Source organism: Centroberyx gerrardi, chromosome 12 (genome assembly GCF_048128805.1).
Source record: "Centroberyx gerrardi isolate f3 chromosome 12, fCenGer3.hap1.cur.20231027, whole genome shotgun sequence".
Taxonomy (NCBI): domain Eukaryota; kingdom Metazoa; phylum Chordata; class Actinopteri; order Beryciformes; family Berycidae; genus Centroberyx; species Centroberyx gerrardi.
In genome coordinates, this window is record NC_136008.1 from 10,899,561 (window position 1) to 10,914,733 (window position 15,173).

Here is a 15,173-nt window from a genome sequence, read left to right on the forward strand (position 1 = left end):
AAGGTTTTATGTTTCGATTTGTTGATGATTTGCAGTAGACTCTCAGCCATCGTAGTGTATCTATATCTGCACTGATGAAACATAATGTCATTTTAGACATTCATACCATGTGGCAGAATGTCACAAATACATCTGAGGGTACGGAGTCGGAGAGAATCAGGGGAAAATAGGAGCAGGGGAGGAAAAGAGTAGAATACTGAAAGGAGGGAAGGAAAGCATCATGCCATAATCATCTGAATATTAGGGAAAATTGGACACGGGAAAGGGGAAAATTGGACATGGGAAAGATTTCTGAGGAGCAGAGAAAGGCCTGAATGCATCAAATGCGAAAACAATGACCGATATCAAAACGGATGGAAACAAATATAGGCCCATCTGGATATACTGTATCACATGGTGTTGTATATATCCTTTAGAGGTTCTAAAAGCTACCTGCACCAGACAAATGACGGGGTCAGGGGTGCTGCACAGGGAGCACTATCAGCTGGAACAACACTGCCAAATATTTCTGATGGAGGAGAATGTATGATGCTCCTTTAGAGTGAAAAAAAAAAGACTCTTAGGTTCTCAATCTCGGCATGCAACACTGACCACAGGCCTATTCCATATCCCGGCTCTAACGAATGGTGTGGAACTTCAGAGGGAGAGAGAGATTTCCTGATCTCGCCTATTCCCTGAAGCATCCTTTCCACAGCTATCCGTTTCCCCCTGGTGCCTCAAGAGAGGAACTACTGCTGTTTCATTACGGCCTTTCAGGGAGAATCCACTGGCCGACTCATCTGCATTAAAACCGATGCAGGCCTCAAACTGTGACATATCCGGCTATCACCCACCAGACGATGAGAGAAAACGCAAAAGGCTAAACAACAACACCTTTATCTGTCAGGATGCATTCTCTGCTGCCCTGTGTTTGAGCGCTGTGCTCGTCCCCCCTCCCTCCTCATCATATTTGTCCATCTGCCTGCCAAGCCAATGGATCATTCCAAAAAACGGCTGCTGTGCAATCTATCTCAATTTTCCAAATCTATTAACTTTCTTTGTGTGGCCTGCCTCTCCTCAAGCCCGATCTTTAAAAACCGTGGTTGTTCAACAATTATGATAACTGCAACAGGGGGAATTAGAGGATCCACCCATTCATCTCTCTGCCCCTCCTCCGCACAGACATGACGCGGCTAAATGAAAAATGGACACGCTTTAAGAAGTATTGATTCCAGCTTTAAACAAAGGTACACTCAATATTATTTACCCCTAAATACATCTTTGTTATCTGTGCAGGAGTCGTAGTTACTGCTCTGTCCTCGTAATCGCGGACATAAAAATAATAGACCAATTCCCACTGAATTGACCCAGACAGGTTTGTTTGGGGCCCTTGTCCTAGTGATGCATATCCTTGGTGTAAATGAATGTGTGAGGAAGGTTTGCCTCTGACGACTGCCCTACTAGAGGCAAACATATATGTTCTGGTCCAAAAATAAGTTAAAATGCAGGACAGAAACACATAAATAAAATTATACAGCAGTACATTTCGTTTTCAAAGGTTATCTGAAATATTGGCATTTTTATTTATCTTTTTTCCATTATTGTTTTTGGTGCATTTTATTTTGGAAATACTGTTTTCCTCCTCGTAGCAAGTTCTGTTTTTGTCATCTTGATATTTTTTTGTCATTTCTTTGTGAGTTGTTTTTCTAAGCCCCTTGGGGTTTCTTTTATCTCACCTGCAAAATCCAAGTTTTTTTTTTTTAATCTTCTTTTTGTGTTATATCATTTTTATATGTGCCATTAAACTAAACCGAACTTGTTCCCTGCTTAATGGGCCTTTCAGCTCCTCTTGCTAGTCTGTCATTGAATCCTTTTGCAGATTTCCCTGGTATTGCCCTGTAGCTCTCATATACACTTGTACAAATACACTTACACACATACATATGCGCTTACATCATTTTATTGATATACTTTGCTTGTCATAACACAATTTTCCAAAACTAAATAGGTTATAGTAAAGGATCATATAAATGTCATGCCTTAGGTTAGATTTATCCTGCCAACTTAAACCTTTTTTTCCCACCATATCTGAAAAAATAGTGTTACTATCTAAAGAAAACCCCATACAAATTATGAAAACTCTTCTTCAAGGAATCAACAATTAAAACAGTACAATCTTTTTCATATAAGCTATATGCTAGTATGTTATTAAAATATGAGACAGCAGGGTAAACAGCAAACACCATAAAGGAGGTAGAGTAGGATGTTAGCACAACCGCAAAATAAAATTCATTTGTGTGTCAACTATTTAAATTATACTATAAAAATTATGTAACTTCATGGGAGGTTAAAAAAAATGGCTGCAGAAAACCTATGATATTTCTTTTTGGCATTTAAAAACAAACAACATTTTACTACTACCAGATAAAAACTCTCCTTACAGTTCTAACCCACGGCCAATTATCTCCACTTTCACAAGGGGGTAAAAAAAAAAAAAAAAGGGGGATGAAGGAAAAAGGGACAATTAAATCGACACAAATCGACACATCATCACCTTGATTAACAACTGACCGCTGTGTCCAGTACTGGGTTCAACTGTATTCATAAACACTGGTTAACAAAATAAAAATATAAAAATTGCCTACAGCTATAGCAGCCACTATGTCTCCTTTTAAACAACAAACGTGATTGTCCAATAAGGTTTAATTTTTGTCAGTAAGCCAATAAAGTGTGTTTAAGATGGAATGTACCCCGAGTTACAGTTAATAACAGTTAATCTGATCTCTCTCCATTAGTCATACAGCCACTGGTATCAATCATTCAGATCCCTGTTTGTCTGATGATTTTCTTTGAAAACATCTGCTAAGATGAATCTTCAAATGTTCATTGCGTTTGAAGCGGCCGTCACAGTAAAGGCACAGGTATGGCCTCTTCCCTGAATGGATCTTCTTGTGAGCAGTGAGCTGTGACCTCTGGCGAAAGGTTTTTGCACACACCTCACATTTGTACGGACGTGCATCGGAGTGGATCGCGCTGTGTACGCTCAGTGACCCTTTACAGGTGAATCCCCGATTACAAACAGTGCACACGTAGGGTTTTTCCCCTGTGTGTCTCCTCTTGTGCTTGGTGAGATCCCCAGATTGAGCGAAGCTCGCCTCACACTGGTCACATTTGTACGGCCTGTCACCGGTGTGAGTGCGCCGGTGGTTATGCAAGTGCTCCAGACGCTTGAAACGCTTGTCGCACACCTTGCAGTGGTAAGGCCTTTCTCCCGTGTGTCGTCGCATATGTACCTTCAGTATCTGCAAGCTGGCCACCTTATGGCCGCATTCACCACACTGGTGCGTCTTTTTGTGGATCCTCATGTGATATTTCACTTTGTCCTTGCTACTGAAGCTCTTGCCACATTCTGAACAATCAAAGCATTCCCCTGATGGGAAATGGGTCTGTTTGTGTTTGAGTAAAGACTGCTTGTAGGCAAAGGCCTTCCCACACTCGGAGCAGGAGTATGGTTTCTCGCCTGTATGCATGATCTTGTGTTTACGCAGAAGGGCTGCCTCTGAGAATTTTTTCTTGCACAGCTCACACTCGTATGGCTGGGCTCGTGAGTGTATATTCATATGTTTACGGAGGGTACTGCTATCTGCAAAGGTTGAGCCGCACTCTTCACAGGCATGAGGCTTCTCCCCAGTATGTAGAAGCATGTGCTTACGCAGACTTGTAAGGTTTTGCACTGTCTTGCCACACTTTTCACAAGTGACACCTATTACAAGGGACAAAGGCTTTGTATATTCAGGATGAGCAAACCTGGTTTTGGTTTTCCTGCCAATGCATTGGTGAGGCCCCTGTCCCCAGGACTTAATGAAACTCCTCCTACAGTCCGAGCATCGGAGATGTCCCTTGTGGGTGTGGACAGACATGCTGTGCCAACTCCGGCAGTGATTCTTTAAGTTCCCCAGGTAATCAAAGCTGCGGGCACAGACTGGACACGTGTAGAGCTTCTTGGGCGGAGCAGAGGGATGGGCCTGGTTTTTATGGATTGTTAGCTGCATCGAAGAATGGAAAGTACTACTACACTGAGGACAGCTGTATACTGTGGAGTCCTGTGAGAACTGGTGCCTGGAGGAGATTCGTCTCACTGTGTCATTGTACTCGTCACGGTGACGATACTTGACATGCTGCTGCAGGAAGCTAGGCTCAGTGAAGGAGGTAGTACAGTATGGACAAGGGTGGAACTCAGGTGTCTCCTGCAGAGGCGGAGCTAGAGAGGGGAACAGTGCACAAATTAACATACATGGTATACACTGGTCTTAATTGAAATGAAAAGAAAATAACCAATTATAGAGTATGTGGTAAGAACATGGTCATGCTGTGGGAACAAACATCACTTACTTTTACAGTCCAGTTTCACTTTAGTCTCTGAGAAAACAAGAAGGTGTTAGTTAGTATTGCACTGATCCATACATGGTAGCCATTCGCAGAGATGAAGCTCATAGTACCAAATTTACAGAGACATGCAAGAATCTACCCAGTATTTGAGAAAATGATCTTTGAAACTAGAGGTTACATATTTGGTCTGTCAGAATTTGTGCAAGGTCATTGTTGATACAGGGAGCACCTCAATTTTAATAGCTTCCTTCATGATGTTTAGAAGTTTAAAAAAAGTTGTTCATAACAAATCTTTTGTTTTCCTTTTCATTTGCCCCTTCCTTTGCCCCTCTCGATTAATTTCTACTCTGACTTGATAGACCTAACACTAGCTGAATAATTAGCTTCCATCGTGTCTCTAAAGAAATCACAAGAAATGTAGCTTAGAAATATTTAGGATAAACATTTTAATTTGTTCAGAACAAATCTTTTTTTGTTTTTGGGTCAATCGCCCCTCAGTTGATTATCCACTCAAACTTGACAGTTGGTATTTAAGAATCTGTGTCGTTAATTTTGACATGCTTTTTTCCCCCCAATCGCCCCACTTGATGGTTATGATGGTTAGTGATTATGCTAATTTCTAAACCACTTCACCACACACTAAGAATAACCTATAGCCGACTTAGCCTAATTAGTGCAACATGAGCCAACAGTGAATTTTTATTTAGTATGTGCATAAGGACACTACACTTTGTATGAAAGGTACACAATATATAAGAGACAGTGTCAGAGTATATGCATAAAGGCTAAAAAATCTGAGCATATTTCAAATTAGAAATAGTCCAATGATGCAATTAAAAAGTAGTTCTTATGTACAATTATTAATGAAGTGTTTTAAAAATCCAACGCTGAATTGTTTTGGCTCTACTTCTGACATGAGTTTGTGCTTAAAATAGCCACCTTAGGCTACAGTTGGAGGAATGTGTGCATGACGCTCTTCAGAAAACACAAATCCAATTCTCAGTGTGTCCCTTGTGTTTCCCCACAAGGGACAAGACGCTTCTGCTTAGTTCTGGTTCGCAGCCACTTGGTGGTCACCAACTGTCCAGCCGTCAGCTGGTGATGTTGAACTTGATGAGATTGTGCTGCATCTGCAAGTTATGAATTAAAGTCCACAGTGATGAGTGTGCAGCAGTCAATAGACTGGAGAATGACCGATGCCATCCCTCTACAGAACTGTTGGTTTTGGGGCGGCCTTCTCATGCTTCAGTGTGGAAAATTCAACAACTCTGGAGAGAAAACATTTGTTTTAATTAATAATGCATTACTATTATTAATTGGCCGATAGTATATTGTTATTGTTATTATTATCATTATTAACTTACCAATGGGATACAGCGGTGCTCCCCCCTGCAAGAAAGGAACATTGTCTCCAAAGTTGTCACACACTCATCCTGAAACAGGGAATGTGCAGAAATTTGTCTGTAGCACTCTGTCACATCCACTGGGTGACGAAGGCCAAAGCTGGCACCATCCTGAGACGAAGCGTGAAACCGGGATCTTTCTTGTAGCAGTTGGCGACTCCTGGGGCATCTGGAATGCATTTCCAATATGCATGACAGAGATGGAAGAAGCAGAACTGGCATTGATAGTGGACCGCTCGAAATCCGTCATGATTATCTCTGAATTCAAGTTGACGCAGAGACTTTAAACTGCCATGAAAACACATTCATATGTGACCTACAAAACAAAAAACAACAACAAAAGCATGTGTTAAATACCAGTTCAAGTAGCCTAGGCTATTCAGTCACGCAAAAAATAAAGCTATGGTCTAATTTTCAAAGTAGCTACACTACTGGGGGGAGCTGGGCAAGATCGCTTACCTGTGTTTTATTTGGAAGCAGCGCGAGAACCATGGATGGTGTACGTTTGAGCAAACAACATTGGTGAAGTCTTGAAAGTGCCGTCTGTAAACCATGTTCTTCCCACTAAAAACTGTTGTGGAGGAGAAATGGTTCAGTGGCTGCCTCCTTTCCTTGGTCATCTTTTCTAAGTGTCATCTTATCGTAAGACTCTGGTATCATCAAATTGACGAAACTTGCTGCCTCTGGAGGGGTGTGACTGTGTCTCTTGCGATAACAATGTATTTGCTTCTTCGGTGCAGTTGTACAGGCCATTTCCATAGCAACAGACTCTGGCAGGTTGGTTAGAACCTCAGCCAGAACAGTACAGAGTATCTGTGCTGCGTTCTTTAATCTTATTCACAGCTTGCCTTAACTGGCTGTCCAACTCTGCAGGCTTGTGTATGTGGGTGCCAGTAACCTTGGACATCTTTCCATCAGTTGGTGTGTTACGCCCGTAGCAGTGTCTGGCGTACTTGGTGCATTTCCAGAATGACTTGTTCTTTGCTCCTTGCTATGAATATAGCTGTCGTAGATCAGAAGAGAGGCTTCCCACATGAGTTCACAAAATAGTGCTCCATCTTGCCTGTTCGTGGCAAAATGGTCACCAGAATTACCAGTACCAGAGTCTTGAATACTATTTATTCAAAATCCTAAAAAAAAATTATAAAATGATAATTTTAATCACACAATTCTATCAATACTATGACTTTAGGACTCTTTAGTTTCTTTCAAAAAGGCTGAGAGTTGTGTAATAAATTAAACTTTATTTTCTAATCCTGTGTTCTGCTCTCTTACTCTTTCTTTAACAATGCCATTAACATTTTCATTCAACTATTACTATAACACAGATGCTGATTCTACACGGAATGCCCTTATAGTATTTGGTTCATTTTCCAAGAGGACAGCAATGCAACAGTTGAATCAAAAACATTCTCTAACCGACAAAATTGTTTCCTGAATTAACAACGCCATTGTGAAGTTGAGGTGTTAAATACTGACAGCATACTAAAACGGATTGTCTAATTTTTTTTTTTTAAACTTCTGTGGGGAGATGTAAAATGATTTTGAATTCTTCACAAGAAGTGTCAGCCATTCTAGACTGTTATAAAGTATATAAAAGTATGTATTTGTCAAGTAGCCCAAATTCTGGTGCCAAGTGGTCCAGTGCATGTAGACCTAATGTGAATTATTCTAATATAAGAAGCTCTGCTATGAATCTGCCTTTGCTGAACATAGGTATTATAAGTGCTGTCCACTGTAGGCTACATGCACTGACCGGCCAAGCCAAATATATTTTACTTTGTAAATACTTACTAAAAATGGAATAGGACAATTAAGTTTTATGTTTAGCCTCATACCTAAAGTTTAGTTTAGTTTTTTGTCAGAATCCAAATGTAATCATTAAATAACTGCTTGATTTTTTTACTGTAGCATCAGGAATGATCATAACAAAATAAAAAGTGAAAATGGAAATAGAAAAAGAAAAACTGAAAATGAAATGGCATTTTAAAAATGCAGTGAAATAGAAAATTGAAATTGAAAAGAGAAAAATAAAAGATTAAAAAGAAAAGTACACAATTAAATTTGGGCTATTGCTAATATAAACCTTCAGTACTAGATTATTCCTTGAATTTATGGATAATAGAGAAGGTGTCTCTCATAAACTGTAGCCCAATTCCCTAGGAATTATGTCATGAAACGGTTACCATCCTACACCTGACAACCTGACAAAGTATTTACCTACTTAGTTACAGCTGTAATAGTATTTTAATATATTTACCATGCATTTACCTGGTAAATGCCTAGTGACTGTAAAGGGAAGTTTACTTAATTTTGTTGTCCAAACCAGGTTGGAAAATGTTCTTTGGTCTCATCTCAGTCTGCTGCTGACCTATAGTGGCTCACCTCATGCCTATATATCCTGGGAGCTATGGCCAAGGCTATATAGGCTCTAAACTGGCCGCTTGTTACAGCAGTAATTAAATCTAAATATGAAATTGCTTATTGGCCTACCAGTGTTCAGCTAAATCTCATTTTTGTAGGGCAAAAGGGCAAGCAGTTTGCACATCTGTTAGCCATGAAGCAGCGTTACTTGTCTATTCATGAATCATGGTCACTACCATAGGCTTGTGTTACGTTTCATTAAAGCATTTAGTTATTTAGTGTTTGAACAGAACCACAAATTGTGCAGAAAAGACATCTTTGTGAGGTTAACAAAATATACACAATTTATTCAAAATTCAATAATAGAAAAATCAGAAACACTGCATGCTTTAAAAAAAAATCTGTATTAGATGAGTAATGAATAATCTAAAGAGAAAAAAAACAACTAAAAAAACTCCCTATTGGAGCAGGAGGAGGATTAGCAAAAGATTAGCTGTGTGTTGCCTTACCTTCATTGTTTTCCACTGCCTCGGCCTCTGGTGTCTCCTCATGGTGTCCATTTAAGCTCGGCTCACTCTCTTCCTTAGCAAATGCCTCCAGGCCTTCAAATTCCCAATTCCCAAACTTTGTTACATGGCAGATTTCATGCAACTCTGGGTCTTCTGGTTCCCCTTTGATTTGTTTAGAGTTGACACTATTTCTGTTTACATTCTCCTGGTTATTGTCCAACTCTTCTCTACTTTGTACAGTGCACTTTTTAGGGCGTCCACGTCCCCTTTTTGCAGATTTGATAATCTTGTTGCCTAGGTGGAGCTCCCCCCCAGTTTGTAAACAATTATTTTTGGGGCGCCCAGGTCCCCTTTTGGTAGATTTCATTACCTTGTTTGTCAGGGGGCATCCCTCCTCAGTTTGTAGTGTTTTCTTTTTAGGGCGCCCTGGTCCCTCTTTGGTAGCTTTAATTGGGGGATAGTCTATCTCAGTGTGTCGACTCTGCTTTCTGGGCCAACTGGGTCCCTTGGTGGGACTAATGATTTTGTTTACCAAAGAGAACTCTTCCGCTGCTGGGCCTAAGGTCTTTTTAGGGCGTCCCGGTCCCCTTTTAACTAACTGAATCTGCCTGTTACAGACCAGGGGATTTTTCTCCTCAGCCTGTACAATCTTTTTAGGACGCCCACGGCCCCTCTTGGCAGACTGGATCATCTTACTTGGCTGGTGCCTTCCTTCTTCAGTTAACAGGAAATGTTCTGTAGACAAAGCTGTCAGAAGTCAGTGAAAGCTTGCCAAAAGCACTTGCCACTATGCCAACAGGTCAGCAAGGTAATGCAGTTATTTGCAACTATTTGACTTGTGTGCTAGCTAACTTCTATCATACACAACCTATTAGATTCACAGCTTAGATGGCAGTTTACCCATAAGCACGAATGCATGTTATCAGTCTTAATGTAATTGAACATGGGAGTCATGTTAGCGTAGCAGGTAGGTAGATGTTCACAATCCTGACATAGCGTTAGTTTGACTAAAGTTTTCTGCATCCAAACACACTTAGCTTTGCTATTAGCTGCGTTAGCTGTAGCTTGTGTTTGCAGTGCCTGGGCAGCAGTGTTAGCTCACTAACACACTTGGGTCGAGATAACAGCTAGTGTGAGCCAGCCTGTTTTTGTCTGTCTGCCAGGCTACGTGTGAGTGTCTATCTTAAACAAACCGATTCATATTCGGAAAAAAACTGCCTCTCTTAAGTGATGAATCATGCATTGCTTACCAGGCTTTACGGCTGCAGACTACAACAACCCTGCAAGATGAATGAATCTCCAGCGATTTTCCACGTGTTCTGCCCGCTCAAATGAGAAGGTCGGCACACGTTTTGTTTCTCCGGCTGCCCCCCGTGGGCGGAGCTTCTACGTTTGGGACAATGCTGTTAAAACGATAATCCGCCCCGCCGGGACACCCCGCGCCCAACTCAACTCAACTCAACTTTATTGTCACTAGGGAAATTGGGTTTGCAGCCATGGTAAACCAAGCGGTCCACAACATCAATCAACAAAACACAACACAACAACACAACACAACGCAACACAATACAAGATCGTGACAGAGGGGCTCCTCACAAGTACCATTGTACAATAAAGATCAAAACAATAGATTAAGCTAGTGTAAAAGGAATCTCCATATAATCATAGTCCCTATAGTTCAATGATTATTTGGAGTTCAGCAGACTAATGGCTACAGAAACAAAAGATGCCTTGATTCTCTTAGTCCTTCCACCCGGCACCCTAAAACGGCGGCCTGATGGCAACAACATAAATTCCCCATGTAGGGGGTGATCAGAACAGTCCAGAATGACTCTGGTCTTCCCAAGAACCCGTTCATGATAAATGTCAGTGAGCTGGGCCTGACTCACTCCAATAATTTTGCTTGCCACTCTGGTAAGGCTATTAAGTCTCTTCCTGTTCAACAAGTTGAGATTGCCATACCATGCTACAATGCAGAAAGTTAAGACAGACTCAATAAAACTCCGATAAAAAAGAGTCGTCATGGTATTGCAAACATTAAAAGAATTCATTTTCCTTAAAAAGAAAAGACGCTGTTGTATTTTTTTTTTAAAATACCATCCGCATTGGGTTCAAAACACAGCTTTCTGTCAATAATAGTGCCGAGATATTTGTAGTTTTCCACCAGTTCAATATCAGAGCCTTTAATGACCGTCAAAGTGGGGCTGGGTGATGACTTTCTAAGGTCAACAATCATATCCTTGGTTTTTGTAACATTTAGGTGAAGGAAAGACTGATCACACCATGACACAAAGTCATCCACCACAGGTCCATGGTCTTGGTCCTGCCCCTGAAGAAGGCTAACAATAACAGAGTCGTCAGCAAATTTAATGATGTGCCTGTTTTCATGAGTACTCAGACAATCATTAGTGTACATAATGTAGAGAAGGGGAGACAAACAACAACCTTGAGGAGAACCGGAAGAGCACAGCCAATTAGAATACGCACCATTGACCCTGACACATTGCGATCTATTAGTTAAAAAGTCTACTATCCAGCCAGTAATGATAAGATCAAGTTTAAAAAGAGAAATAAGTTTCTCTGCAAGTAGATGCGGCTGAATAGTATTAAACGCGGAGGAAAAATCAATGAATAAAAGTCTGGCGTGGGCATTAGGGGTCTCAAGATGCTTAAACAAAAGGTTAAGCAAGGTCAGGGTGGCATCCTCTACCCCTCTGCCCGCCCTGTAGGCAAACTGTAGGGGGTCCAGGCTGTCCCCTAGCTGCTGTAAGATCACACTCTTAATTAATTTCTCAAAGGATTTCATGACCAATGAAGTTAGAGCAACATGTCTGAAATCATTTAAAACTTTTGGAGTACTGATCTTAGCTACTGGGACTATTACAGACTGTTTCCAGAGCTTAGGAACCCTTTGTACCTTAAGAGACTGTACGAAAATAAAATGAACATCTATGATCAATTATCTGAAGTGTAAACAAACAGAGCAGTATGTATACATTCATAACTTCAGTAACACATGAATAGGATGTTTAGATAGTGCTACAGAATAACACATATCGTATATATGTAGTAGTATACTAATTATAGGATAGGGGATGAAACAATTACATGACTATAGAATATAGTATAGAATATAAAACTAAATTCAGAGTTGAAAGAACAAAACACTGCATGCCTCACCAGTATAAAATGAGAAATTGACATACTTGATATTTCATTTACTGTAGGAAAAAATGTCATCATCTGTCACCTGGGTTGTTTTGACAAAAAAGAGCTGTCAATAACATCTTTCATAGGTGTCTTGTTATTTTTAGACATGCCAGTTAATGTGTTAATTAGAGATTAGCTGCTGATGAAATTACCATCCCCATTATGGGCCTTAACACTTCTGACACACCGATGCAATGCCTGCATTTTCCTTTATGGCAGAGATGTACTAAAAAGCAATAATTCAAAAACAAAATACCATGGTTACAATAATCAGACCTCTTCTGGTGACACACAGTAACATCACACATTATGTTGTGTTCATGCATTACTTAAATAATTTATTACATTTCTGCAAATAATACAGCAGTCTATGCAGGGGTGAAACCATCCCGGCATGTCCAGTGCACTTCCATCTGCATTATCGTCTCCTTACGCCTCCATTAAAATTGCGTATTGCAAGAACAATTCAGAACTATCCTGTAACAAATTAATACTAGTCATGGGCTAGTACATTAAAAAAGTTCCATGCATAAATAAACATAATTCATATATTCAACTTACTTTTCAAAATAAATTAAAACAGTTGTTTGAGTCAAGAGAGTTGCAGCCAATTCATATAAATAATTCAGTATTTACAGCTATGAGTTTTGTTGATTTATACACATTCATTCATCAAACTGTTTAAAATATGACACGGGCAAAGGCTATCATCTACTGTATACAGCTCCGATATAAGCGCCGACCTAGCTTGTTTACACTCCTCCCAAAAAGACTCAGCGACATTTGGCCACATGACCAGAAAGGTGGTGGGAGCGAGCGAACCTGCGCAGACATTTGGGGCAGGAGTACGGCTTCTCCCCCGTGTGGGTTAGCATGTGGGTCTTTAAATGTCCTGACAAACGAAAGCTTTTTTCGCATTCTTGACACGTGTAGGGACGCAGGTTAGTGTGACTCCTCATGTGCTTGCCCAGATCTCCGGAGGAAGTGTAACGGCGATGGCAGTCCGGGCATTCGAAGGGTTTTTCTCCCGAGTGTATCCTCTTATGCTTCACCAGGTCACCAGACTGGGTGAAGCTCTTGTCACATTCAGTACATTTGTAGGGCCTCTCGCCGGTGTGGGTGCGCTGGTGGTTCCTCAGATGTGCGAGGCGAATGAACCTATTGCCACACACCGTGCAGTGGTACGGCCTTTCCCCGGTGTGCGTCCGCAAGTGTATTTTCAAAGCCCCAAGATCTCCGATTTTCAGTCCGCAGTCCCCGCACTGGTGGGCTTTCTCATTGGTGTGGAGCTTAGTGTGAACGCGCAGGTTTCTCCTGGTGTTAAAGTTCTTCCCGCACACGTTGCAGTGAAAGGGTTTCTCGCTGGAGTGAGACCTCAGGTGGAGATCCAGACTCGACTTGAATCCAAACTCCTTTCCACATTCAGAGCATGAGTATTCCTTCTTGCCCGAGTGAGTGGTTAAGTGACATTTGAGGTGGTGCGACCGTAAAAAGGCCTTCCCGCAGACCTGGCATTTGTACGGCTTTTCCCCCGTGTGAATCTTCATGTGTTGGCGCCACCCGCTGCGCTCCGAGAACCTCCTGCCACATTCCTTGCAGACGAAGGGCCTATCTCCTGTGTGGATCCGCATGTGATCCTCCAAGCTTTGAGGTGTGCGTACCTTCTTGCCACACTCTGAACATTGCACAGAAGTGTCCAGACAGACCGGCGTATCGTGAGGTTTTGAGTCCTCAGGCTCGTGACACACGTGAGGCCCTTGACCCCAGGTGGTTTTAAAGCTCTTCCCACAGTCGGCGCAACTGAGATGTCCACCTTTCGTAACCACAGACATGCTGTGCCAACGCTGGCAGTGATTCTTCAAGTTCTTCAGGTACTGGAAACTGCGGGCGCAGGTTGGGCAGGGGTGGAGTCTCCGGGGCGGGGCAGAAGGATGGGCTTCACGCACATGGACCCGAAGGTGGACTTTAGAGTTAAAGGTGCTACTGCAGACGGTGCAGGCGTGTTTGGAGATGAGGTTGAGTTTGCGGCTCGAGAGGCATTTTTTCAGCGTGGCGAGATACTGTTTCTGGTGGACCCACTTGACGTGCTTCTCCAAGAAATCCCAGTTGGTGAAGGAGACGGTGCAGTGCGGACAGGGGAAGAACTCAGATGAAGACTCTAAGTAGGTCAGGGACCCGGAGGAGGACACAGAAAGAAGAGAGAGCATTAGAAATAGAAAGAGATTATGAATGATTTTTGGACCTACATGTTACACATAAAATGTAATTTGGTACCTAGAATAGAAAAGGAAATAATAAACAGAATTGGAATTGACAAAATCTAAACCATACCCAGTGTGTTGACTTTGTTTAGACCAGTGCGTGAACTACTGCACCTACCTTTACAGCCCTGTTCTCCTCCTTCACCATCAGTGTCTTCCTGGAGGTTGTCTGCGTCCTCCCCCTCCTCCTGGACCTCTTCACTGCCGCTCTCCTCCTTAACACATGATGACTCTGATTCCTTCTTGACCGCCGCCTTACTGAATTCATATTCTGGTTCATGGTCAGACTCAGGCTCATCCTTAATGTTTAGATTTCCTGGTTCAAGGTGAACCTCTGACTTGGATGTGTCAGTGCCAGTGTTAGTGTCTAAAAAGCTTGATGTGCCACCATTGTGTTCCTCACTGATGGCATGTGAATCTGGTTCCTCTTTGATTTGGATGTTAGGATCAAATCCATTAGTGTGACCTTCATTGGCGACTTCCTCTTCTTTACCATCCAGCTGTAATTCAGATTCAGTCTTAATTATGATCAGGTCATCGCGTTTTTTAACTCCCTTTGCTTTGCTGAGCAAAGATTTCTTTTTAACAGACTTGATCTTCATGTTGCCACCATTAGGCTTTCTTCTCTACTGTATGCTGTGGACCAAAGGGACACACTGGTGAGGTGGGTACGAAGTTGGAAGCTACACGCAAATTCAGCAAGAAACCAAAACAAGCATTAATGATATCGGTGTTGGTGATCTTGCTCACAGCTAGCAACATAGCTAAACACAACAGTGGCTAGCTAGCTGTACGTTACTAACGCTAGTATTAACATATTGGCAGCAATGCTGTCACCGTGGATCCTTTGCTGCAGCTTTCTTACATGCAGCTGTCACTGTCACTCATTCAGTTTTTATCGGTAAAGAAGACAGGACCTACCTTTGTGAGTGAAGCGCCTTTTGACTGGATCTAGATGCTAGGCGGCTAGCTACATAGCTTGCATGGATAAGATAATAACACCGGAAGAGCAATGCACTTCCCGTGGCTCTGGCCAACCAGCTGAGCTGTTACGACCC

General features: G+C 41.8%; 2 protein-coding genes across 2 annotated transcripts; both read right to left on the minus strand.

The window, feature by feature from the left end:
• Positions 1-1,958: 1,958 nt before the first annotated feature.
• LOC139919735 (uncharacterized) lies at positions 1,959-9,206 on the minus strand. Its single transcript, XM_071909565.2, has 3 exons — positions 8,645-9,206; positions 4,372-4,398; positions 1,959-4,240 (listed from the first exon to the last, which is right to left on the minus strand). The coding sequence occupies exons 1-3, from the start codon at positions 9,009-9,011 to the stop codon at positions 2,796-2,798; spliced, it is 1,839 nt and encodes a 612-aa protein (XP_071765666.2). The 5' UTR covers positions 9,012-9,206; the 3' UTR covers positions 1,959-2,795.
• Positions 9,207-12,166: 2,960 nt separating this feature from the next.
• LOC139919624 (uncharacterized) lies at positions 12,167-15,093 on the minus strand. Its single transcript, XM_071909417.2, has 3 exons — positions 15,037-15,093; positions 14,234-14,751; positions 12,167-14,012 (listed from the first exon to the last, which is right to left on the minus strand). The coding sequence occupies exons 2-3, from the start codon at positions 14,715-14,717 to the stop codon at positions 12,628-12,630; spliced, it is 1,869 nt and encodes a 622-aa protein (XP_071765518.2). The 5' UTR covers positions 14,718-14,751; positions 15,037-15,093; the 3' UTR covers positions 12,167-12,627.
• Positions 15,094-15,173: the final 80 nt, after the last annotated feature.

Coding starts and splice junctions, on each gene's coding strand:
- LOC139919735 (XM_071909565.2), bottom strand. CDS start 9,011: ATGAAATCTACCAAAAGGGGACCTGGGCGCCCCAAAAATAATTGTTTA. Junction 4,399..8,644: donor GGCAGTGGAAAACAATGAAG/GTAAGGCAACAC, acceptor TTGTTTTCTCAG/AGACTAAAGTGAAACTGGAC. Junction 4,241..4,371: donor AGTGAAACTGGACTGTAAAA/GTAAGTGATGTT, acceptor TCCCCTCTCTAG/CTCCGCCTCTGCAGGAGACA.
- LOC139919624 (XM_071909417.2), bottom strand. CDS start 14,717: ATGAAGATCAAGTCTGTTAAAAAGAAATCTTTGCTCAGCAAAGCAAAG. Junction 14,013..14,233: donor AGGAGAACAGGGCTGTAAAG/GTAGGTGCAGTA, acceptor TGACCTACTTAG/AGTCTTCATCTGAGTTCTTC.